General features: G+C 42.6%; 4 protein-coding genes and 4 non-coding genes across 8 annotated transcripts; 5 read left to right on the top strand and 3 right to left on the bottom strand.

Moving 5' to 3' along the window:
- Window positions 1–386: 386 nt before the first annotated feature.
- Window positions 387–458, top strand: Trnaq-uug (transfer RNA glutamine (anticodon UUG)). Its single transcript has one exon. It is a non-coding gene; the product is annotated as a tRNA-Gln (tRNA).
- A 2,290-nt stretch (window positions 459–2,748) lies between these two features.
- On the top strand, window positions 2,749–2,830 carry Trnas-gcu (transfer RNA serine (anticodon GCU)). Its single transcript has one exon. It is a non-coding gene; the product is annotated as a tRNA-Ser (tRNA).
- Window positions 2,831–7,221: 4,391 nt separating this feature from the next.
- Window positions 7,222–7,294, bottom strand: Trnar-ucg (transfer RNA arginine (anticodon UCG)). Its single transcript has one exon. It is a non-coding gene; the product is annotated as a tRNA-Arg (tRNA).
- Window positions 7,295–11,124: 3,830 nt separating this feature from the next.
- Trnam-cau (transfer RNA methionine (anticodon CAU)) lies at window positions 11,125–11,196 on the bottom strand. The gene has a single exon. It is a non-coding gene; the product is annotated as a tRNA-Met (tRNA).
- Window positions 11,197–11,847: 651 nt separating this feature from the next.
- LOC147001048 (histone H4) lies at window positions 11,848–12,286 on the top strand. The gene has a single exon (XM_085830782.1). It carries the CDS (start codon window positions 11,889–11,891, stop codon window positions 12,198–12,200), a length of 312 nt encoding a protein of 103 aa, XP_085686908.1. The 5' UTR covers window positions 11,848–11,888; the 3' UTR covers window positions 12,201–12,286.
- A 2,375-nt stretch (window positions 12,287–14,661) lies between these two features.
- LOC110308113 (histone H2A type 1-F) lies at window positions 14,662–15,109 on the top strand. The gene has a single exon (XM_021180468.3). It carries the CDS (start codon window positions 14,683–14,685, stop codon window positions 15,073–15,075), a length of 393 nt encoding a protein of 130 aa, XP_021036127.1. The 5' UTR covers window positions 14,662–14,682; the 3' UTR covers window positions 15,076–15,109.
- Window positions 15,110–16,174: 1,065 nt separating this feature from the next.
- Window positions 16,175–16,922, top strand: LOC147001047 (histone H3.1). Its single transcript, XM_085830781.1, has one exon. The coding sequence runs from the start codon at window positions 16,205–16,207 to the stop codon at window positions 16,613–16,615; it is 411 nt and encodes a 136-aa protein (XP_085686907.1). The 5' UTR covers window positions 16,175–16,204; the 3' UTR covers window positions 16,616–16,922.
- Window positions 16,923–22,574: 5,652 nt separating this feature from the next.
- On the bottom strand, window positions 22,575–23,922 carry LOC147001046 (histone H2B type 1-H). The gene has a single exon (XM_085831228.1). The coding sequence runs from the start codon at window positions 23,871–23,873 to the stop codon at window positions 23,493–23,495; it is 381 nt and encodes a 126-aa protein (XP_085687354.1). The 5' UTR covers window positions 23,874–23,922; the 3' UTR covers window positions 22,575–23,492.
- Between the last annotated feature and the right edge of the window lie 209 nt (window positions 23,923–24,131).

Raw genomic sequence — 24,131 nt, 5'->3', positions numbered from 1 at the left:
AACCCTCCCAAGCTGTACAATCAGATGCTTTCCGTCTGTATTTACCCTTATCTCTTTTCTAAAGTTTTACCAGGAACCACTTTTGTTGGAAACTGCAGATTCTAAACTGGCCAAGTTTGTGCAGACGCGAGGATTAGGGATTCGTCTTGTTTATCCTGGAGCCGAATTCCTTTGTAAAGGATCACTGATTATTGTTTGAACGTCAGTAGATTTTATACATGAATTTAGTTCTAATAAGACAGAACACGTGAGAGGTTTTTTTTTTTTTTGTACTTTGTTTCTGAAGTAAACTTGTCAGGAATTAAAATCTAATCCACACGCTGAGATCAAAAATGCATGTAAATATACTTCAGGTAGTTTATAATGGACAATACCGCCTCACATGTGGCCCCATGGTGTAATGGTTAGCACTCTGGACTTTGAATCCAGCGATCCGAGTTCAAATCTCGGTGGGACCTTCGTTTCCTTTTGCAGTTCTACCAGTTACTGGATCATCTTTGCTTACATTTCTTCCAGTGGCTGGATCCTCCTTCTCAGTTCTGGTCTCTGCTAAGTAAGTATACGGGTGGTCAGAGAGCTAGCTGTTAGAGTGTCCATATTTTTCCTCAGCAATCTTTTCTCTGGAATCTCTTCAAAATATATTTTCGAATGCAAAAAGAAATGTTAGCAATAATCTAACATTAGTTATTAGGAGATATTCAGTGACTGTTTAAGAATAATATGGTATAGTGGATTTTATGCTACACTTTAAAATGTGTTCTGTCCATGTTCTGCTTCTCCTTCCTCTGCATCCATCCACACCTCAAGTCTCCTTAATCACCCGTTAGCTCACCTTCACCTAGTTACAAGTGCTTCCCTTTTTAAAATTTCAGTTTTTCCTTTCTTTTTTTCAAAGTTACTCAAAGTAAAATTGGCTTGTTAGCATGGACTCTGTCTTGGAAAGGTTTGGGGTGCAGTGGTGCAGTGTGCTTATCTTAGGGTTCCTCTTGTTTGGGACACCTCCCCAAGCCCCTACACTCACGGTTTGACATTATTTAGAAGATTAACTGTCTATTGAAAGTGCAAGCGGGACTTTCAGTAATTACCTAGCTGAAGGCACTCAGGATGTACCACGTCTAGCACTTGGACTTCAAGCCTCAGATCTGTCTCAGTTTGGTGTCCTGGCTTTTCATTTTCACCCAAAACTAGGAATATACCCAGCAGGCATAGATAGACACACCTTTAGACTTACACTTTCTCTTCTCAAATCCTACCTCCTTGAGTAAAGGAAGCCCTGGCAACATCACCCACTTTTCTTATTTTTCTTTTTTTTTTTTTTTTTTGGTTTTTCGAGACAGGGTTTCTCCGTGTAGTCCTGGCTGTCCTGGAACTCACTTTGTAGACCAGGCTGGTTCTTATTTTTCTTATTCATTCTTATCAAAACACACACTCGCCTCCCCCACAATTGCATTGAGTACAGAAGAAAAATAGAAGAGAAATGGAAGCATGTTCTCTGGTGTCCAGAGTCAGGCTTGGAGGTTAGGATCTAGCCTGAGACTCAGAGTTGGTCCCTAGGGTTTGTCTTTGGATGCGGTGCAACCTCACAGCTTCTCCACAGCACACTGACGTCTTTGATTCCAATGGGATGAGGTAGAAACTTGATCAAACAACAACAAGACATTTCACATCTTGACTAGTACGACAATTAAAGAGTCACTGAATATCTCCTGATAACTAATAATGATAGGTGTCACAGGTGTTACAGCCTTTCTTTCCACTGTGACCTTCTACATCAAGTCTACTCTGATGTACAAACACCATGTGTATTCTATCTTTTCTTTTTGTAATGAACCAATGTCCTTTCTTAGTGTATCAGTTATGCCTTTTACTGATTAGGTAGCTGAACAGTTCACCTGGGAGCATCCACCAAGAATGAAACCTCTCTCTTGTTCCTTCCTCCAAATCACGCAAAGCCCTTTCTTACACCTTCTTGCTGAGTCTTCCCAAGTTTCTTCTTACGATGTACTCTTACTTGCAGAGCAACAATTCCAATTCATCTGACTGCAGATGTGTCCTTGGTGATCTTTGCTTGGTTTGGTGTAGAAATAGACAATACTAAGGAATATATCAAGAGGAAATACCAATTGACCAGTTTTGTCACATTTTTCTCTATAAACTAAACAAAACAAAGTCCTCTCAGAAATCCCAGCAAGTCTGTTTCTCAATGTCCACGCTCTGATAAGAACCAATAACAATTTAACACATCCCACCTGGGATCCTTGGAGTCTAGGTTTATGCCACAAGGCAGGCATTTATTTATATTGGAAGCAAAGAGAGGTGCATCATAACTCCAATGATGATATAATTAATATACATGGACACACACACAAAAAGACAAAATCCAATCTTCGTTTTAAAATGAGAGTCATCATAAATGGTCTTCCTTATTCATTTCTCCTGCTGTGGCTTTATCCAGATCCACTTCTTCCCAGCAGTTTGTTACTTCTTTCTTTTTCTCTGATCAAACTAAGGGGACGGGGTATTTATAGACAGCAAAGACTTTGGTTTCATTAATGACAGATGCGATAAAGTGATGAGACTATATGTTTAAACCGTCTAATTCAAAAGCCAAATTAAACTAATGTAATTGTCCTCCTCCTCAAAAAAAAAAAAAAAAAAAAAAATCCCGAAATTCAAATTAATTTTCCCTGACCCGACTCATTAACAGGTACACAGCATAAAAATTTATCCCAAACTTACAGTAGGCATGACGAGGTGGCCGAGTGGTTAAGGCGATGGACTGCTAATCCATTGTGCTCTGCACGCGTGGGTTCGAATCCCATCCTCGTCGTTCAGTTCACTCATGGCTCTGTGAGCCTGAGGTTTTAGCACCGGGCGGTGAAGAACATCTGTACACCTATAACTTCACAAGTGTTTCATCCAAGGCCTTTCACCTTGTTGCCACTTCCGTGCCGCTTGTATGGTAGATTTCTTTCCTCTTTCTTTTCAGGAACAAATTTATTCTCCCTTTTGTCTTCACGTACCTCTCGATTTACTCAATTTCGCATTTTTGAGATTTCAGGCCGGTTTATAGATACGAAAGTTGTCTTACCTTACAGTCTCCCCCTAATATCTCCATCTCATTCTGCCTTTCACTATTTCCTGACTTTGCCTTTTAGGAGTACTTTCTCTCCCTTCCTGTCTCTAGGTGTTATTGTGCGCCAATAATAGAAGCACAAAATTGGTGGGGATCACTAACGAAGATGGTCTCTGAAAATGTTTCTTCTCTTTTATAGATAAGAGTAGAAGGCGACTGTTCAGATTGGAAGCAGGATCCTGCATAACGTGAACACTGTGCTCTGTTTCCGAGATGCTTGATGTCAGGGACACCTGAGCAGTCACACCCTGGCCTTCCCTGCACTTTTTCTCTTTATCTTTTATGTTTTACAAATACCAAAATGTAACATATTTATAAAATAAATGCTTATAGACATTGTGTGTGTATAGACATTGTGTGTGTGTGTGTGTGTAGGGATTTAGGGGATTGGAACTTTCTCTAGGTGTAATGTATCTAGGGCACTGTCACTCTTAAGAGCATACCTGAGTGTGCTTTTAATTGTATGTAAGTGTGTTAGAAAACGGGGAGGTGGATGTGGGGATAGTTTTGCCTTTCTGAGCCTTCCATCTTGAGAAAAGCCAGGCACAATGGTGTCTGCCTGTAATCCCAGCACTTTGTGAGTAGAAAGAGGTGGATTAGAAGTTCAAGAGCATCCTTGGCTACACAGGAAATTCTAGGCCAGGCCCAGTCTACATAAAGAGGGAAAGAGAGAGAGGGAGGGATATATATATATATATATATATATATATATATATATACTTGCTATAACTCTATATGTTTGTACTTGGATTCTGCTCAGTGAAAGAGCTGAATGTAGCTCTGATAACCACAGCACCCATTCACCTTTCAATTGCAGATTAAATATCTGGTGCTTTATACTCGATTTAGTTCCAGCATTGAGACGGAGCAGGAACACATGACTTCCTGTTATAGTGGGCACTGCTGAGTGCTTATGGTGTTAGCATGTATCATGCAATATACACAACTAGCCATGTTTAATTGCTTCTTTGTTTCTTTCCTTTGTTATTACTGGGGATCAAGCTCAGGGTTTCATTTAGTGATGGGTAAATGGTTTACCATGGAGAAAAATGCCCAGATCCTAAATTATTTTTAAAAATAGAAATGAGTATAATAAATAGTTTGGCATTTACCTACCCCACAATGAATTTTACTCTTGGAAGGAATGCAAATTAGATGTGTTTTCCCAGAATATCATTGACAATTTACATCAGAAACTTAAAGCCTGGTCTGGTGGCTAACACTTGTCATCCCAGCATTTGGGAGGCTGAGGCAGGAGGATCACCTTGAGTTGCAAGCCAGCCTTGACATTATATATCCTTCTGAATGTAGAAATTATGCTGCTTATCTCAGTTTATTTTATTCAGAACATCTCACTCTTTAAACTAAAGGAGACTTTATTCAGAAGCAAGTGATAATACAGGTTAAAAATATATACTATCGAGGGTGACAATGGGCCACGTGAAAGAAAGAGTGCTCAGGGGCCCATGTCTGTAAGGTTTCTATAAAGGACACAGAGAAAGTGATATGGGATTAGATGAAAATCTAGCATATGTGTATCACTGATAAGAATACAGCTATGTCAAAGCCTCCAAAACCTCAGATTCACAGGAGTAGATAAGCCTTCCTTGATTGAGCTCGGAGGACTGGAAAAGCCTTCCCTTGGTCAAGATTTCCCTTTAGCTAATTGCATGAAGAAACTATTAACCACAGCGTCCTCCAGAGTTTTACAGCCGAACACTGCAGAAACTTTTTAACAAAAGATTAACCTGCCTGCCTTTTCCCCTCCAGCTATATCCAACAAATCCATTCATTTCCTGGTTGCTCTTTGTGCATCTCATCAGAGTGCACAACCGGTGACGTCCCACCTTTTCTGTATGCATGTCCATCGTTTCTTCTTCCTATAGTAGATCCAATTGGGGCAACCTCTAAAATGTGCATATATTTACTGACTGTAGGAATGTATGATACAGCACTGCCTATAACTGTAATGTAATAAGGGTTTGGTCCTATGCATTATGGTAAATAAAAGACTATTAGACCATTAAAATTTATAACACAGAAAGGTACAAGTGTGTGTTGTATGTATAGAAAACCACAGTGAAAAGGCTGGTAAAGCCAGTAAGTGAATATTTATTTTTTCCCGTTTATCTTTAAAAGACATCGAATATTGTCTTTTAGTTCTCTATTTCTCCCAAGTAAATGAAAGTATAGTAATGTTAAACAAATAGTAAACTGGAAAAGATTGCTACAGTTGTGCCTTGCAAAGCGTGTGTTCAAGTGTTTAACCCGCCTGCTCTTGATCTGGTTTACTGGTGGATCAGAGGCAAGTGTTATATGGAAGATGGATGACCCATTTGTTTCAAATTTGAGAGCAACTTGCTTACCTGAGCAAGGCCCTGAATCTGGGGTTTGGTTCCCAGAACTGCCAAGGAAAAAAAACTGGTCAAAATTGTTGATTATGGTTAAGGATTTGGTGTCTCTCTGGCGTCCTCATGTGGCTGGCCTGAAGCACTCCTTGGCTATGTGAAACTGTGAGATTGATGCCCAGGGCCCACAAAAGTCTGGCATTTTGGAAGCTAGGAACGACCTTCGTAGATATTCACGTGCAAGTTTCTGTGAGCAGCAGTTTCCAACTTTTTTGCGTAAACACCAAGGCATGTGGTTGAAAGATTCTATGCTATGGGAGATGGAACCCGGTATCTGTCTGACCTTTTACTGAACATTTCACTTGATCTAATTATTTTCCTCTTAGCAATAAAACAACGGCCAACAGAAACATGTCCTCAGTTAGGCAAAACGGAATTTAGTGGTTTAGTACAACGGAGGTAAAATGTAATGTGAATCAGTTGGTTCAGAAACTATTCTTGGATAGCCTGGTCATTTTTATCTAACTGAAACAATAATGTAAGACTATAGCTATATGTGGGAAAGTAGTGGTCATCATATGGCGTCGGGGTGGGATGGGATGGATGGGTCTGTGTTTAGGACATTTAGCTATTTGTTAGTGCTACTATTTTACAATTGATGGCTTGTTTGCGGTTCCTTCATCCCTCTCCTCTCCTCCCCTCTCCTCCCTCCTCCTCCCCCTCCCCCTCTCCCTCTCCTCTCCTCTCCTCTCCCCACATCCTCTCGTTTCCTTCCCTCCCACCTTTCTTTTTACTGCCTTCCCTTCTTCCTTCCTCTTTCTTTTTCCTTCTTCTCTTACCTTCCCCACCCATTCACTTTCCACGTATCTCTCCAAAGAGCTTCAGAGCGTGTGTGTTTCTGAACCCCCGTCTTAAAGCAACACGTCTCACATATTTATCAAAGGGTGTAAATACTATATTTTCTGAATTGGGGACAAATTTCTAGCGTCTAGTGACCACTGAACACTCAGGGTGTCCGAGATTGTTCTGCTTTTCCTCTGTGTTGTTTTCTGGATGGTGCATGCCTTTTCTTTCTGTACAACAGGAAGAGAAGAAAAGAGGGAATACTTTGGTTCAGGCACGTCTTTATTTTCTTGGATCAAAATCCCATTTCTGCCAGGCGTGATGCGGCAGGCCTGAGTGAGTGCATGGTACAGTCAGGAGGCCACCCTTTACTACTTGCAACCCTATCTCAAAGTACAACAAAAATGCAGGGGTTGTGGATTATTCAGCCCATCAAAACTGAGGCCCAGAGGCCCCTGGGAGAACCTGACAGTCCAAGATACCGGAAGGCCTCATCTCAGTTGATTCTTGTCTTTCTCAAACTCAGTTCTTCGCAGTGTTTCTCAACCTGGGGGTCGCGACCCCCGCATTGGGACTCGTATAGCAAATATCTTGCATATCAGGATATTTACGTTAAGATTTATAACAGTAGGAAAATTGCAGTTATGAAGTAGTAACGAAATAATTTTATAGCTGGGGATCACCGCAATATGAAGAACTGTATTAAAGGGTCGCAATATTAGGAAGATTGAGGACTACTACTTTAAGGTGTCGAAAATGGTCTCCCCTTTCCCTTTGACCGAAGCAAGCGAGAATTTCGGAAAACCCAGAAAATGAGGGAGTCTTTTTTTTATTTTTTGATCGGACGTTACAATTTAACTTATAGAAATCAGAGGAGGAAAAAAAAAAGTAAAGTAACCACGAAGGGATTCGAACCCTCAATCTTCTGATCCGAAGTCAGACGCCTTATCCGTTAGGCCACGTGGTCATGAAGGCAGTTTTTGGCAAGAACACTTAGGAAGCGAAAGGAACTGTCTGCCGGGCTCTGCACATTATAAAAGACAATGCAGCCCTCGCCTGGAGACCCTACGGATTATTTGAGGCCACATGGTCAGATTTAGAAAAACTGGAACCGAGTTATTGTAATTCACGGCTAAGCAAGCAGTTTGCATTGACCGAGAACTGCTTCCTTATTAATGCTCATCATTCACAAACTCATATTACAGACCCTATGGCGTGACAAAGCCACCCTCCCATGTTCTACTTTCGTTGATTCTTATAACTTGATGCCACAGCACTTTTCAAGGTACATACTGTTCATTTCAAAAGGGAAACAGTACGTTTGGGGGTGTGTGTTCTGGCTTCTTGACAGGATCAAGGTCCTTAATTGCTATGTGTAAATTAGCTTTCATTAAGAAGTGAAAAGACCCAAAGTTAGGAATATGAATAATTTTGACTATTATCATGTTTTACACTTAATTTATGAATAAAAAATGGTATTATAATAATTTTAAAGAAGAAACATTCATGAACTCATGATGCTTTCATGATTACTAACAAGCAATTACTAGGGTTCAGAAAGCGGGGCCTTTCACACAGCCTTTCTTTCCTGTCAGTAGAATAACATCTGGAAAATAGGAAGAATGAAATAGAAACATGAATTCTTTACACACGTTTGTTCTGGAATCCCACAATCATCTACTAGGTGAGCTTTGTTCTCACAGACACATTCTTTAGTTCTGCAACTTTGGAATGTAGCAGGCCCTGAGACCTTAGCACAGCTGACTCCCTAATTGAATGCCATTCAGGCTGTATGTAGTAGGTGGCACTACCTGTCAAAACTAAAACAAAAGCTCAACTCATCAAAGTCCATAGTTCTGGGAGAGTCCCTAAAAGTACCACCCTTGTTTTCTGGCTTCGGTAGTTCTGCTTCTGGCTAACTGTTCTTCATAACTGAAGAATGTCAACCTGGGACAAGATTTTTGTGCTTAAAGGTTCAACCCTGAGAAAGGCTCAGCGCTACACCGTGATCTGGAACACACAGTGTAGTCATTGGTCAGCTAAGAAAGACTTTCTATTGGCTAAAACCCATGTCCGAGAAGTGTTCTGTGATGAGCACCCCACAACAGAATGATGTTCTCTTTCTTCCTGGAATTGGAGATTTCTTGTAAAGCAGCTTGGATGCTCAGATGACATGGCTTCCCCACCATGGGAAATGGTGGCACAGCTGGTGAGAATTGTTGATTGACTTTTATTTCTGCTGTTGCAAAAAAACAAAAACAACAAAACAAAACAAAACAAAACAAAACCAACTGTTAACTAAATGGACCCCGCAGGTTGTATTTATGTACATGCATATATTTGTAATGATAATAATAGAGGTCATGAATTTCATAGGGATTGAGAAGGTGTGTACAGGAAGAGTTGAAGGGCGAGGAGGGAGGAGGAAAAGATATAATTACATTTAAATAAAAGAACAGCAGCAAAAACAGCAAATAGCCATCCCCATAGATCTTGTTGAGTGGGATGGAGGAACATTTGGGAGGCTGAAGTGTGTGTGTTTAAGATGTTTGGCTAAGTCTGTGTATGAAATATTTATGTAGAGATGACCATTTTAAGATGGTCACTCTTGCATAGTTTAATATAGATAACTCCAAACGTGCACATTGAAACAATCTCATAGAGCCTACGTTAGGTATCTTGTGTTCTACTGCTTGGTGACATTTCCATCAGATGAAGAGATGGTCTGCATGCAACCCCTTCTCTTTTCAGAACTGCCTTCCTCTCATTCCTACTCTCTCACACTGAATCTTTGTAGTTAGGAGTGAGTGTTTTAGCTCTCATGTGGACCTCCGTTTGTTTCTTTTGCCTAGAATGCTTTTCTTGGCTGTCTAGCAATCACTTACTTACCCAAGTTTCTTGGCAAAAATCCACCCCTTTGCCTGGTTAATAAATGCCAGTGTGATGGCTAAAGAAACTATTTATGCTAGGCATCCCTCTAGCTGTTTGCCTCTAACTCCAGTCCCTGGAAGATAAGTCTCAGTATCTCTGACTCAGTGACCTGCTCTAAAACTGAAGAGCCCTGTGTGACTGTTTGTTACTATATGACTAACTTTCTTTTTTGCTTCTGTAACTGGCTTACACAGATACCCAAAGATGGCACTGAGTTGGCTTAACCACTTGACTTGGCAGAACAGAACAGCTTTTGCTTGCTTGTATAGATATTAAAGGTCTTGTTATTTTCCCCCTTGAAACTCCTCTTCCCATAGCCTTCCTTCATGGCAATCTCACATTTAGCTCAGAGATTGTGTGTACTGCACTTTGTAATTATAATCAGATTGACTGTATGGTCTGTCCTCAGTGGCTGCACACTCCATAACACTGGGGCAAGGCTACGGGAGCAGAGCTTCTCTATCTAACTCCTCAGTACTGTGGATGAGTGCCATGGTAATGACCCTCGGCCATACACTGAAAAGGACAATCCGGGAATGTCCACATAGCTCCGGGGTAGTAATTTTATTCTACATCCCTGCAGCAGGGAGTGACTGTGACCCATGCTGGCAGTATACTTAATGTAGCATTTAATTTATGACCAGTAAGCATGTGGTCACCAGGCAACCAGTTCCCTGGAACTATTTGGACTCCTGTTCAACAGACATTACTAGACTGCCATAGCTGATACACACTCCTGTGGCTTTCAGCTGGAGTGATGAATGTCTGACACCATGGAGGAGAGGACAAGAGAGCCTTCTCCAGTCTTCTCCTTCGTGACAGTCTTTTCCGGTATTGTAGTCTTCACTGTAATCCTAACTACACACGCATGTGCTTACGGAAGGACTTCCCCAATCACTGAACTGGTGGGTAGTAATGGGGCTGAGATCAATTTTATTCTTGCAGCTCATAAAGTAGTTCTTAAAAAAAAAAAATTCACTATTTTTTCGTCTGAAGCAAAAAAAAAAAAAAAAAAAAAAAACACAAAGGCTGATCTTGACCTTTAATCCTCTCTGAGAAGAAATAAAGTCTTCCATCTCTACAGCCTAACAGGAGAGAGGCCTTTGGATTTCTGTTTTCTGATCCAGCGAAGAACGATTTTAAGAAGACTCAGGAAAGCTTGTTGGCAGAGGCAAGAGGAACATTTCAAGGTCACTCAAAACAAAGCAACCCAAAATATCTGTACTGATTCTAGACTACTTACTATGTTTTTTCTGTGTTTTAACTTCTAGGACAGTTTGTGAAATATAAAATTTGAACAGGAGTCCTTACTGTGAGAGAAATAAAAAAGACAGTGAGTACAAAACTTGAAAAGTAAGCGTAGAGAATAGCAATAGCTTAGCAAAGATTTATCTTTGTGAACGTGGAGACTAATGTCGGTAGCAAAAGTGGTTTTCTCACTCAGACTTCATCTTTCTCAGTCTTCATTCTCCCTTAACCACACACACTTTTCTCAAAATACTCTTGCTGTCAAGACTAAGACTCTAGTAATTGCAAAGAATATCTATAGGGACTAATTAATGAATGTCTTTCTACCACCAGACCCTTGAAAAATAAGGCTTTATGAATTATGTATAGAAGAAAATGACCTCTGTTCCTCCACTCTTACACTTGTATTCGCCTCCGTTTAGTGATTTTAGGCTTTATTGGGCAAAATAAATTATTTAGGCTTTATAAGCCAAAATAAATCTGACTTATTACCAAGAGAACACATGAGTTACTACTTGAGCGTCCATGTAAAAGTCTCAGTTCCGTTTTGCAGACATCGATTTACCTCACGAAATTAAAATAATTTAGGAGGGAGGAAAAAAAAACAAAAAGTACAGATAGCAGAGGATGGTTTCGATCCATCGACCTCTGGGTTATGGGCCCAGCACGCTTCCGCTGCGCCACTCTGCTACTTAAAGAAATCCCTTCAAAATACTATACTTAACTTTATTTGCAGTTGGTGTTCCTTTACTTCATACAAAGGCCTGCAGGAAGGCACCTTCTTATTGTCTACCCAAAGGCTAATATTTGTTGGGAATAATGTCGCTAATGAATCAAAGAGAAAGCAAAATTTGGACCAGATCGGCAAACAGTAACATACTAGTAAGTAATTCGACAAAGGAGAAAACAATACAGCGCGTCTTAGTGACCAACCACGCATTTACCTGCGCGAAGAGTTTGGGATCAGGTTTGTCCTGAAGTCGAGATAGTGAAAGAAATGGTGCTGTTTTCTCCAGTGTTTAGTCCTTTAAAGCCGAAAATAAAAACATGGGAAGCGAGACCTCCACATCAGTATTTGTGATCACTTGGCTCACCAAAGATCTCCTGTCGTTCTAAATTTGTTACAAGTGACAAAAATGTATTGTTAAAGAAATTGTTTAGTCTGAACTAGTTAAAATGGACGGGAAGTCCGGAATGGGGACAAAGGACCCAGCTCAAGGAGCGAGAACAACGAACGTTGGTGACGTCATTAGGCATGGCCCATGCCAGGGGCGGGGCGAGTGCTCCAGGTTTCAGTCTTCAATCAGGTCCGAAAACACTGCATATAAGGAATGTGCCTGTGCCTTCCACACTGTTGAGGTTTCTTCTTCAGCGAGTTCACTATGTCTGGTCGTGGCAAGGGCGGTAAGGGTCTTGGCAAAGGCGGCGCCAAGCGCCACCGCAAAGTGCTGCGCGACAACATCCAGGGCATCACCAAGCCCGCCATCCGCCGCCTGGCCCGGCGCGGAGGAGTGAAGCGCATCTCCGGCCTCATCTACGAGGAGACCCGCGGTGTGCTGAAGGTGTTCCTGGAGAACGTGATCCGCGACGCCGTCACCTACACCGAGCACGCCAAGCGCAAGACCGTCACCGCCATGGACGTGGTCTACGCGCTCAAGCGCCAGGGACGCACCCTCTACGGATTCGGCGGTTAAGAGAATCTTGCTTCTGACCTCCAAAACCAAAGGCCCTTTTCAGGGCCGCCCACATTTTCTTATTAAAAGAGCGAACATGTGTCTTACGTTTTGAGGTGATTGTGCAAGGTTAGCAGCGTTGAGTAAGTACGTTAATCGACTCAATAGTATTTACAATCCAGGTAGACAATGCTTAAATCATATTCAGGGAACGTGCATTTATCGAAGTAGGAAGTAGAAAGTGTTTAGATGGTTTAGGTTGCAAGGACAAAGCGCGAGAGCTAGCGTTTACGCTGCTTGACAAGAGCGTGGGGCGGGCCTGAGTGCACAGCACCGACGGTGGTTGGCTGTTTCTGTGCTTTGGCGCGTCTGCGCAGACTGCGGAGATCCGGCTACAAAGAAAGTCGCCTTGCGTGTCCTGCAGGCCCGTGCAGTGTGGGCTTTTCTGTTACTCATGGTGGAGGTCAGCTGTTTACTAGAAAAGGAATGTTTCATTAAGGTTGGGCATTAGATAAAGTATAAAAAATTGGTAGTTCTAATATGCAACTTTATGGGAACGTCCCTATTGTTAACATGTAGGAGTGCATCCGTGATGGATGTTTAAATAAAATCTGTGTGGTCCACGTGTATCTTCAGGAATTTGGTTTCAGCCAAGAGTGATAAGATTTGAGAGTACTGTACACCGAAAGTTGGGGGCTAAATGTCTTGTCTTCAAAACCAAAACCAAAACCCCCAAAAAAGTCAAAAGAAAAACTGGACAGAAAAGATGCTTTTCTTCATGGCCAGCAATCCACTTGTATGATTATACTATGAAATCACAGAAATTTAGGGTGCTAATGTGATGTGTGTGTGTGTGTTACTAAGTGAATGAACAGTTTACAGGATTTTGAGTCTCTCCTTCCACCGAGGGATCCAACTCAGTTTAACAGGTTTTGCAGAAACACTGTTCCTCATTGTTCAGCCTGCTGACTGTTTCTCGTCATCGTTATCGCTATTATGATACCACCACCACCACCACTTTTTTTTTTTTTCTTTTTCTTTTTTGAGACCGTGTTTCTCTGGATGCCCTTGAACTCTGTGGACCAGGCTGACCTCCAATTTAAGATAAACCCTTGCCTATGCCTCCCAAGTGCTGGGATTAAAGGCCTACCCCAGCACTTCCTGTTTCTCATCTTTATTTGTAAAGATTAGGGTTTCTGTGGGTAAGGGAAAAGTATCATATACTAATGGAGGTTAAGAACTTGTTTGAAGAAGAAAATAATCTGAGGCTTGAAAAGAGTAATCTGAACACAACGTGTGTCAGCAATTGTTCTGAGTTCTGGAATTTATAAGTATGAATAATTTAAATGTATATGGGTGTTTGGGTACCATGTGCCCTAGAAGGCTAAAAGAGGGTGCTAGATCCCCTGAAACTGGGGTTTAAGGCAGTAGTGAGCCACCATGTATGTGCTGGGATGGGCCCCGGGTGCTCTGGAAAAGCAGCCAGTGCTCTTAATGAGTGAGTGAAGGGTTCCTTGTTCATTTTGTTGGAGTTTGCTCTCATTGAGGTGGGAATTACGGTAGGGGTTTGAGCTGAGAACAGGCAAGATCTGAGTTAAATTTCAAAACAATGAATATAGATGTTTGATGAAAACTAGTGTCAAGGAAAACTAGTAAGGAGGCTGCTACAACTATTCAGTTTGCGGAGGACATTGGTTTGGATCAGTGGTCTGGGCTGTGAAGAATAGGCTCTGTGCATGGTTTTCCAGGTTTAAGGTCTACCCTTAAACAACTTTAATTTGACCAAAAATGGGACTATGGGCAATATTAAAAGTATTGAAGGTTGGCGCTAGAGGTGCCTTGATATTAGTTAAGAGAGTTTACTGCTTTTGCAGAGGACTAGAGTTCAGTGCTCCCTATCTATCTATTTGGGTGGCTCACACCAGTTCCAGAGGATATATACATAGAGACATGCACATACTTAAAAATAACTCTTTAGGAGAAAGTATTAAAATTAAAACCAACAGTTCTCTGTATAATTTTAAATGTAGTCTTCAGCCTACTCAAATGCTAGGCTGAATGCAACCCAGATGCTAGTGCCTCACACAGGAGCAAGTTTTCCCTTTTATTTAGTCTTTTCCTAATGATTTCTTGCTGTCCTTCTTCTGGGCCTTAGTACCGGACTTCTTGGAGTCCTTGTTCGGGGCGGGAGCGGACTTGGTGGGCTCAGGCGTAGTGAACAGAAAGCAACAACAAGAAAAAAAAAGAGACGTTGGAATAAAGACAGCCCTTATTGCTATTTAAACAAAGCTGAGGCTATCCTTTTAGAGTCCTGAAACGTTATGCGTTAACTATCCAATCAAAACAAGGTTTTTTCATATACATGCTACGATTGGTTTAGGTAAAACTGCAGTATGTGTAGCCAATGAGATCACTCCGTTTTCGCGCCAGGAGTTGAGTATTAGAATGGTGCTGTGGCTGCATCACTATACGCTGAACAGATCCTGACAGCTAGGAACTTACAATGTCTGGGCGCGGCAAACAGGGTGGCAAGGCTCGCGCCAAGGCCAAGACCCGCTCCTCCCGGGCCGGCCTGCAGTTCCCCGTGGGCCGCGTGCACCGGCTGCTCCGCAAGGGCAACTACTCGGAGCGCGTGGGCGCCGGCGCCCCGGTGTACCTGGCGGCCGTGCTGGAGTACCTGACGGCCGAGATCCTGGAGCTGGCGGGCAACGCGGCCCGCGACAACAAGAAGACGCGCATCATCCCGCGCCACCTGCAGCTGGCCATCCGCAACGACGAGGAGCTCAACAAGCTGCTGGGCCGCGTGACCATCGCGCAGGGCGGCGTCCTGCCCAACATCCAGGCCGTGCTGCTGCCCAAGAAGACCGAGAGCCACCATAAGCCCAAAGGAAAGTAAGCCAGTGAGCTAAGTTTTTTTTTTTTTTTTTAAACAAAACCCAAAGGCTCTTTTCAGAGCCACCACTTCTTCATATAAGAGTCTAGTAACACGTTTAACTTAGCTTGTGGAAAACCTATATTAATGTTTCAAGCACAAAACCATAATCCTGATAGGCTGAGGTAATTCTTAGGCAACTGCTTTGTCTTGCTCACGTAGAGAAACTGCTTTGTCTTGCTCACGTAGAGAAATACTGAATATAGCATAAACATAGGTTTATACTTTGCACAAAACTTTGCTCTTGCAGTCCTTTACATCTTCGTATTGCTCCGGAGAGGCAGCAGACGTTCGGGGTTGGGAGAAAATACAAAAGGGTCTTACGGAAATTGTTAGGTAAGCCTTTACAAAGTCCCAAGATTCAGAGGCTACTTGACCTGTAGTTTTGTTACATTACTGCTTGCTTTGTGTCACTTTAAACACTCCTCTGGAGCAAAAACGTAGTTCGGCTTTTGTCAAGGTAAAAGGTCCTAGGTGCATATCTTGGATATAGCAAACCTGGTCTCCTTTTCTTCCTCCTTGGTTGCCACCTCTTGATTTGACCGTCTCAGACCTTGGGGCCAGGGACCTCACCCAAGAGCAGTTTCCCAATAAACCTCCCTTTGATATATTCAAATCTGGCTTGGACTGGCTCATTTCACCGGCTGAGAAATAACCTATCATGTGCAGTCTAGGCACAAGAAGCGGAAAAATAAAACCAAAGGCGGGTAGAGTACATATTTTCCAGAGTGGTTTCTAGATCTCTAGGGTCATGATATTTCAAATTCAAGATTTCTTTGCCTCAAATTCTTTAAGCGACTCGATACAAGGAATGGAAACAAATTTAAGAAAGCTCGGTTGTGCCAGAGTAAAACATGAGTATAGCAGTCCATCCTATCAGTGTGCAGGAGTTAACCAATCACCACTTGAATTCCTCAGCCAATAGTACTACTGCGCGGGACTCTTGAAAAGCAGACACGCCTATCAGGATGCTTCTCTATGGGGAGGAGGGGTAAGAGCGCGGGTACGTGTGTTGCGCGTGTGCGAACGCAAGCCTACTTAAAGGCCACGGTGCGCTGCTTAGCCATCTCACTTTTCCCTACGGTTAGTTGTCATGGCTCGTACTAAGCAAACCGCTCGCAAGTCCACCGGCGGCAAGGCCCCGCGCAAGCAGCTGGCCACCAAGGCCGCCCGCAAGAGCGCCCCGGCCACCGGCGGCGTGAAGAAGCCTCACCGCTACCGCCCCGGCACCGTGGCCCTGCGCGAGATCCGGCGCTACCAGAAGTCGACCGAGCTGCTGATCCGCAAGCTGCCGTTCCAGCGCCTGGTGCGCGAGATCGCGCAGGACTTCAAGACCGACCTGCGCTTCCAGAGCTCGGCCGTGATGGCTCTGCAGGAGGCCTGTGAGGCCTACCTTGTGGGTCTGTTTGAGGACACCAACCTGTGCGCCATCCACGCCAAGCGTGTCACCATCATGCCCAAGGACATCCAGCTGGCCCGCCGCATCCGCGGGGAGAGGGCTTAAGGATTTCTGTTATCCACACAACCACTTTAAAGGCTCTTCTTAGAGCCACCCATCTTCCAAAAAAAGAACTGTAGCGCTTTTTCCAACTTGTGGGTATTAAATACATCAGTTTAATTTGTGAAAGGTCTACACTTCCATCACACCGATCTATCATAAGCATGCAATATTTTGGTAAGTGATGGCTTTGCCCTTTTTCATGGAAATTGGACTCCTAGTTAGCAAATTATAATCTATTTAAAGACTGGGATATAAAGCTTTGCATGGTTAGAGTAATTTGGGCACTTAACCGAATTTAAAAATAAAAGTTCTTAATTGCAGATGTTTGGAATTGTGAACTATTTCTGAAGGACAGAACCAATAATGTAACTCAGAAAAATTAACTGATTTTCAAGTCTTAAAAAGGTAACAGGAATTTACCATTCACTTTATAGCTTGCTTAGTCTCCTCCCTACCCACTAATAGACCTTCTCCATGCTCTTTTTTAAATGGACTCATTCAAGGCTGGTCTGCAACTTTGTAGATCAGGATGGTCTGTATTTGGGAGATCTGTCTGTTTCTCCTTCCTACTGTATGCTGGGATTAAGGTGTTATGTCTTGCCCTCCTTTGGGCTTTTTGAGATCCTGAATCTTTATGGCTCTTTTGTTACTTGTTTCACTTGGCTTAATAATCATCACCTCGAAAATTACAGCCATTTGGGCACTGACTGGATTTGTCCTAGGTCATTATCACAGTGGTGTATGGTGTGGAAATTTGAAGGCTGGTCTTTAGGAGATGTGCTAGTGACTGTATAATGGAAGACAGTCCAAACTCTGGATGCTGAAAACTGTTTTCTGAGCAGTGTTCCATGGAGAGCCTCGGAGATAAAGCTGGTAACTCTCGCTTGTCTCCGCTTTTACCTTTCTCCGCTCGACAGAGCCTTCTGAATCCCACAAGGATCCAGTACCCTTCAGAATACACTCTTCCTCTGTAAAGAGCCAAAGATCTGCTTTCCCACAAAGCATTTTTTTTGGTTTTGTTTTTAAATATTTAATAGACCTTTTAAACAAATGAACAAGTGAGTCTTGCTCTGCAATGCACTAGGAACTGGACTAGTGAGAAATTCAGTGAGAAATGTTGACACAGCATAGATTTAGGATCTATGTATTTAGATATTTATACATTTATGTACCTATGTATGTATCAATGTACTTGCATACCTACCTACCTACCTACCTACCTACGTACCTATGGTCTCTGAATGATGGGATTAAAGGTGTGTTACCAGGTTGGCCTGGAACTCACAGAGATTTATTTTGCTCTGGTCACCAAATGATGGGATTAAAGGTGTGTTGTACTAAAGTACAACAACATGCTGTAGAACCAGACTCTCACTATTGTTCCTGAATTCCATTAGCTTATCATGCCATGAGTGGTAGTGAATTGCTGGATGATGCAGATGCCAAAAGTTTATATATACACAAAAAAATGTGCTTTGTTGAAAAACTACAGGGGGCTTGCAGCAACATTTATTGCTTTAGGCTTTTAAAGACACTGACAGTGATAAGATAAAATGCAAAGAGGGGGTTGGAGTACCTTTGGTGGGCCGTGCCAAGGTGTGCCCTTGAGAAATAAGCCATGTAACAGATTTAGTGTAAGAGGCTTAATGGGGAAGGAGAGAGTGAAAGGGTGACTCAGAGTGGGGACAAGAGGGAGAGCTAGAGGCAGACAGACAGAGGGAGAGAGAGAGAGTGTGTGTGTGAGAGAGAGATTGACAATAGAGATCAGAGTCACACTCAAGATGGTAGAAAGATAAGGGTGTTTGGTAGCCCTTTTATCTACAATACCTGGCCCACCTGGTAGTGGCAGGTGAGGATTTAAGCTGGGTAATATCCAAAATGAATTCAAGACTACCCAGTCCCTTCCCCCTTCGAAAATGACTTTCCAAACTGTCTTAGCAGGCCAAGTGCAGAGCCAGAAAAGGAAGCTGGCTGACTAGACAAATGTAAAAACATAGTTCTAGCGGTCAAAATGATTAAACCTTCAGCTACCAAAACAATATTAGCTGTTCTCAGAGAAATAACCATAACAAGATTAGCAATTCTCCTGCCCCCTGTCCTACACTGAATTCTGACAAAGAGCATAAACCATCCTGACCTTGTTGGGAGAATTCCCCTGACATTAATAGCTGTGACGTCAATGTACTATTACTTTGCTGATCAAATCATAATAACCCACCATGGGGGCAAGCAAAGTGAGTCACTAGGCCAAAGGGTCACTAGGCAACCAATGCCTGAAAGGGTTACTTACTACACCAATGAGAACCCTGTTGCCCAAATCTGCCCCATACAACGGTATAAAAGTGTGTTCTTTGTTCTTGGTCTCTCCTCTGGCCTGCATGCTGGGAGGGGGGTCCCCAACATGTTGGATCAATGAAAATCCTCATGCGGTTTGCAGCGATGGCGGTGGTCTCTGTGTTCTTTGTAAGGGTCTTTTGATGAACAGCTGCTCCTAGGATCCCAAGGGCAGGCCTGTGGAAATGCCTGGTCATTAGCACCCTGCTCCCTTTTTGTGTATTGTAAAAATGAGGAACTAGGAAGGGATGATGGTGAGGAGGGAAGAGGGGATCGCATTCTTTAGATGACTTTCTGCTGTCTGGAGGCAACAGCACCTTTGGGATCCAAGAAAACTGCGATGCTGGCCAAGTGCTGGGAGAGCTGGCTGCTTCCCTCACTGTCCGGGCTCTGTGGGACCATCTGGAGCTAAGAATGTACAGGCCTAGTTGAAGTCAGTGTTCTCTAGAGTCACAGAACTTATGGGTAGTCTCTATATAGTAAAGGAATTTATTGATGACTTACAGTCTGCACTCTAATTCCCAACAGTGGTTGGTAGCAGCTGTGACTGGAAGTCCAAGGATCTAGCAGTTGCTCAGTCTCTCACGGCAAGCAGGTGAAGGAGAAAAAGAGCGGACTCCCTTCTTCCAATGTCCTTATATGGTCTCCAGGAGGTATAACCCAGATTAAAGGTGTGTGCCACCACACCTTTAGTCCCAATGACCTTGAACTAGGAGATCTCCCTATCTTAATCTTCTGGAATCCATAGCCACTATGTCTCAAGATGTCCATACCAAGATCCAGGTCAGAAACTTCTATCTCCCAGCTTCCAGATTAGGGTTACTGGTGAGCCTTCCAATTCTGTATTGTAGTTCATTCCAGATATAGTCAAGTTGAGAAGCAGGAATAGCCACTACACTGCCTGAACCAGCTGGGGAAGCCCCTTTGAAGCTGTTCAGGATGCAAGTTTTGAGGCAACCCTTGGACTTGGAGGATACTGAAATGTACCTATATCTATATCTGTGGGCCAGAAGATAAAGTTGAGGAGTCTAGGACAAATTTTTTTTTTTCCCTTAGGTGTACATTTGAAACTTCTAGGCTCAGGGCCTTGGCAGTTGGAGGAGGGGAGTCCCAAGACCAGGGAAACGGGGAAGGATTCCACTCGCAGAAATAGGCAATTGGTGAGGGGACCTTATACTGTTGACTGGCAGGGGTACTTACCTAGAGTACATTTGACTCATGAGAGGATTCAAGTTGATTTCCTAAGTCTTTTATTTTACTTTTTTAGGTTTACAAAGAGTCTTAGACATGCTAGCATTACCATTGTTTGTAATCTGTACTGAAACCCCACATTGTAGAAAGGAAGTAGACTCACATCTTTGTGTCACAGTGGGAGCTTCAGAAACCGTTTTTGGTTAAAAGCATCAAGACTTTTTTAGGAGAGCTCAGGGAAAGGCAGAAATCTTTATTTGAGCAGAGGAAACAAAAACTCACTTGCTCTTTATTTTCAGTATGAATACAGACTGTGAAAGTGCCTGAGTTTACAAACCAGACAGACGTTCTTAGCACAAGTACCTTTAAGTCTATACTTAGAAGACAACCAAAGGAAATTTAAAACCTTGAGCTTGTGACTATAAGAATAGTAGTGCTTTGCCATAGTTAGACTGATAGTTTTCAGAATCCCACTGCCTAATGTTAAAACTCTGTGTCTGAAGTCTTCTAGTAGCCTAGTGAGGCAAAGAAGTATGAAGCATTTTCCAGTTTATTTATATAACCCAAATCACTTTCCTTATCACCGCTTAAGCTCCAACCTTTATAACTTGCATTTACTAACCTTAAGTTATGGCTTGAATGTATATACCTTGCGACACCTCCTTAAACCCTAAAGCACGTTCTTACACCCTCACAACATAAGCTTTCATATCCTCAGACCTTACATATTAACCTTTTTCCCATTTTGCACAAGCCACAGGTGGTTGATTACTGGGAGCATCAGCTGTAAAGTGGGGTTCCTTTCAATGAAGGAACAGTAAAAGGTTACATTGAAACCTGGGTTTTGAGTTTATCTCTTTTCTGAGTCTGGTAACATGGTAAACTGTTTCTAGACAGAGATAGTAACAGCTCTAGGAGAGTGAGGGAGGCCTGTGGGCTGATTTTTACACAGGAAGATTACTGAGAAGGCAGCTGAAGCCTTCCTTGCTGCTGTTCAACTGACAAATCTATCAATAACCTGGTGTGTCAGTCCATCAGAGACGTGAGAAGGGTGAAGTTCACTTGAGTAAACCAGAAGTACAGACCAAACAGCTTCTGAACTTATTGAAAGTGACAGAGACTTTATCTGATACCTGGAATACTAGACTCCTCTGTGGTAGGTGGAGAGCTGCAAGAGTTTTTGACCCAAAATATCCAACGGATTTTCCTGTGGAGTAGGACCTCCGGGGAACTCTCCTACCTTGTCTAGCAAATTGAGGCAATCAATTCCCCAGTGTCCTATTTGTTCACAATTTGGACAGTGTACTGTCAGCAGTTGACGTATAGGGTAGTTTTTGCTCAATGGCCAGCTTTGCCACACTTAACATAAGCTACAGATATAGGTGCTTCTGTATCCATTATCTTTGGAGTTGGTTAGGAGTACTGCCAGGAACTGATGTGTCTCTCTATCATGTAAAGTTTTTTCTGTTAAACCTCCTTAAATGCTACCTTCTGGAGATCTCTGCAGTGTTTGAAGACTACCTGTCTGAAGTATATATAAATAGTCAAGCTTTGCTTGTTTCTAATGATCTTTTTAGGTTTAACTAAAATGTATACAGGAGGCTAGATAAAGCTATTCCTGTAATTAATTGCATTAGTACTTAGCATGACTACAAGTATGGTTCTGAACACATTAAAGGATTTGATTAATTATAGTTGACTGATTACCATCTTGAATTTCTTAATTATCCTTAGAATTTACAATGACTTAGCAGCTTTCCTAAAACTAGGACTTTAAGTTTAGTCCTTAAAGTCACAAGTTTGTATTGAAGCACTTCTAGTATCAAAATAAAGCTTTAAATCATAGATACAGTCCACAGAGAGAATTACAATTTTACTGAATCTTTTATAGTGCACCATGATAGCCATTGTAGTGTTTTTTTTTTTTTTTTTTTTGGTTTGTTTTTGAGTCAGGGTTTCTCTGTATTGCCCAGACTGTCCTGGAACTCACTTTGTAGATTAGGCTGGCCTCGAACTCACAAATCCATCTGCCTCTGCCTCCTGAGTGCTGGGATTAAAGGCGTGCGCCACCATGCCTGGATCTTTTTTTTTTTTTTTTGTATTGCTTAGTTCATTACCCAAATGGCTAAAACTTAAAAGGCAAACAAGATAGACAAATATTACATAGTGAACATGAGTGGACCTTAGAAATTTATAAATCTTGATTATCAAATACACCTTATTTATTAAACATATGATCATCTTAAGATGGTAAAGTCACATGGCATGTACATTTAAATCTTAGTAAAGGTGGTTGGCAGCCATATGGCCACTTACATTGTGGTAAAGTCACTAGCTAAGATTGAGAGTCACATAGTTGCTATTTAAAAATTGTTTTTCTAATATATACATATTCCTAATATATATAATTTCTGATATATATTTCTAAAGTATTCCATCCATATGTATAGACATACGCAAACATAAATATTTGAATCCAAGTTACATGTACATAGCTTTTAAAAAGTGATTCTAAAATATGGTTCAACTCCTGATCTACTTTTTTTGAGTTTTACCCACCTAATCCCTAAACAAAATCATACCCAGGCTACTTAGAGTTTCAGTTTTAAACACTCAAGTTAGTGGCTGTCTTAGTGAGGGTTTCTATTCCTGCACAAACATCATGACCGAGAAGCAAGTTGGGGAGGAAACCGCTTATCCAGCTTACACTTCCATACTGCTCTTCATCACTAAGGAAGTCAGGACTGGAACTCAAACAGGTCCGGAAGCAGGAGCTGATGCAGAGGCCACGGTGGAATGTTCTTTACTGGCTTGCTTCCCCTGGCTTGCTCAGCCTGCTCTCTTATAGAACCAAGACTACCAGCCCAGAGATGGTCCCACCCACATGGGGCCTTTCCCCCTTGATCACTAATTGAGAAAATGCCCCACAGCTGGATCTCATGGAGACATTTCCTCAACTGAAGCTTTCTCTGTGATTAACTCCAGCTGTGTCAAGTTGAGACAAAACTAGCCAGTACAGTGGCAAAGCATGCAGATTTACTTCCCTGAACTGGAAAACTGAAACATTTGGGTATTTGGCCTTTTGAATCTCAAGGACTGGACCTAGGTAGGTATGCCAGGGTTCTTAGAACTTCTGTGGTTAAGTTCAAAGCATATTTAAGTGGACCAGACAGAATACATTACTGATGGGCAATATCCATCTTTTGATTAACTAAACCATAAGTATTTGTACACAATCCTGCAGATGAAGTCAGTTATTTTCCCAGTACTCACTAAGTCAGCATTAAAGCTCTAATCTTGAAGTCTTGAGTGGCTCTGAAAAGAGCCTTTGGGTTAAGAGCTGAGTTTTGAGCACTCACTTGGAGCTGGTGTACTTGGTGACGGCCTTGGTGCCCTCCGACACCGCGTGCTTGGCCAGCTCCCCGGGCAGCAGCAGGCGCACGGCCGTCTGGATCTCCCGGGACGTGATGGTCGAGCGCTTGTTGTAATGCGCCAGGCGGGACGCCTCGCCTGCGATGCGCTCGAAGATGTCGTTGACGAACGAGTTCATGATGCCCATGGCCTTGGAGGAGATGCCGGTGTCGGGGTGCACTTGCTTCAGCACCTTGTACACGTACACCGAGTAGCTCTCCTTGCGGCTGCGCTTGCGCTTCTTGCCGTCCTTCTTCTGGGCTTTGGTCAGGGCCTTCTTGGAGCCCTTCTTCGGGGCGGGAGCGGACTTGGCGGGCTCAGGCATAGTGAACACACAATGAAGGCAGGCCAAGAAGAAAAGAACTGTTCTGTTTCTTTCCTGCTCTTTAAATAAAGCGGTGGCTGTCCTTGTCAGAGAGTCTGCAAACGTCAAGCACTAACTGTCCAATCAAAGGAAGCATATTCGCTCAGTGGTTAGTTGCGTAAGTATCATGGAGAAGCGGACCGAAGTTTACAGGGCTCTATTCAAATGAAGGCTCGTTTCTTTCTTCTGATTGGCCAAGTTTAGCCAATAGGCTCTAAT

The sequence above is a fragment of the Mus caroli genome, unplaced genomic scaffold (assembly GCF_978045245.1).
Source record: "Mus caroli unplaced genomic scaffold, Mus_caroli_1 scaffold_15, whole genome shotgun sequence".
Classification (NCBI taxonomy): domain Eukaryota; kingdom Metazoa; phylum Chordata; class Mammalia; order Rodentia; family Muridae; genus Mus; species Mus caroli.
This window is presented reverse-complemented; position numbering and strand designations above follow the sequence as displayed.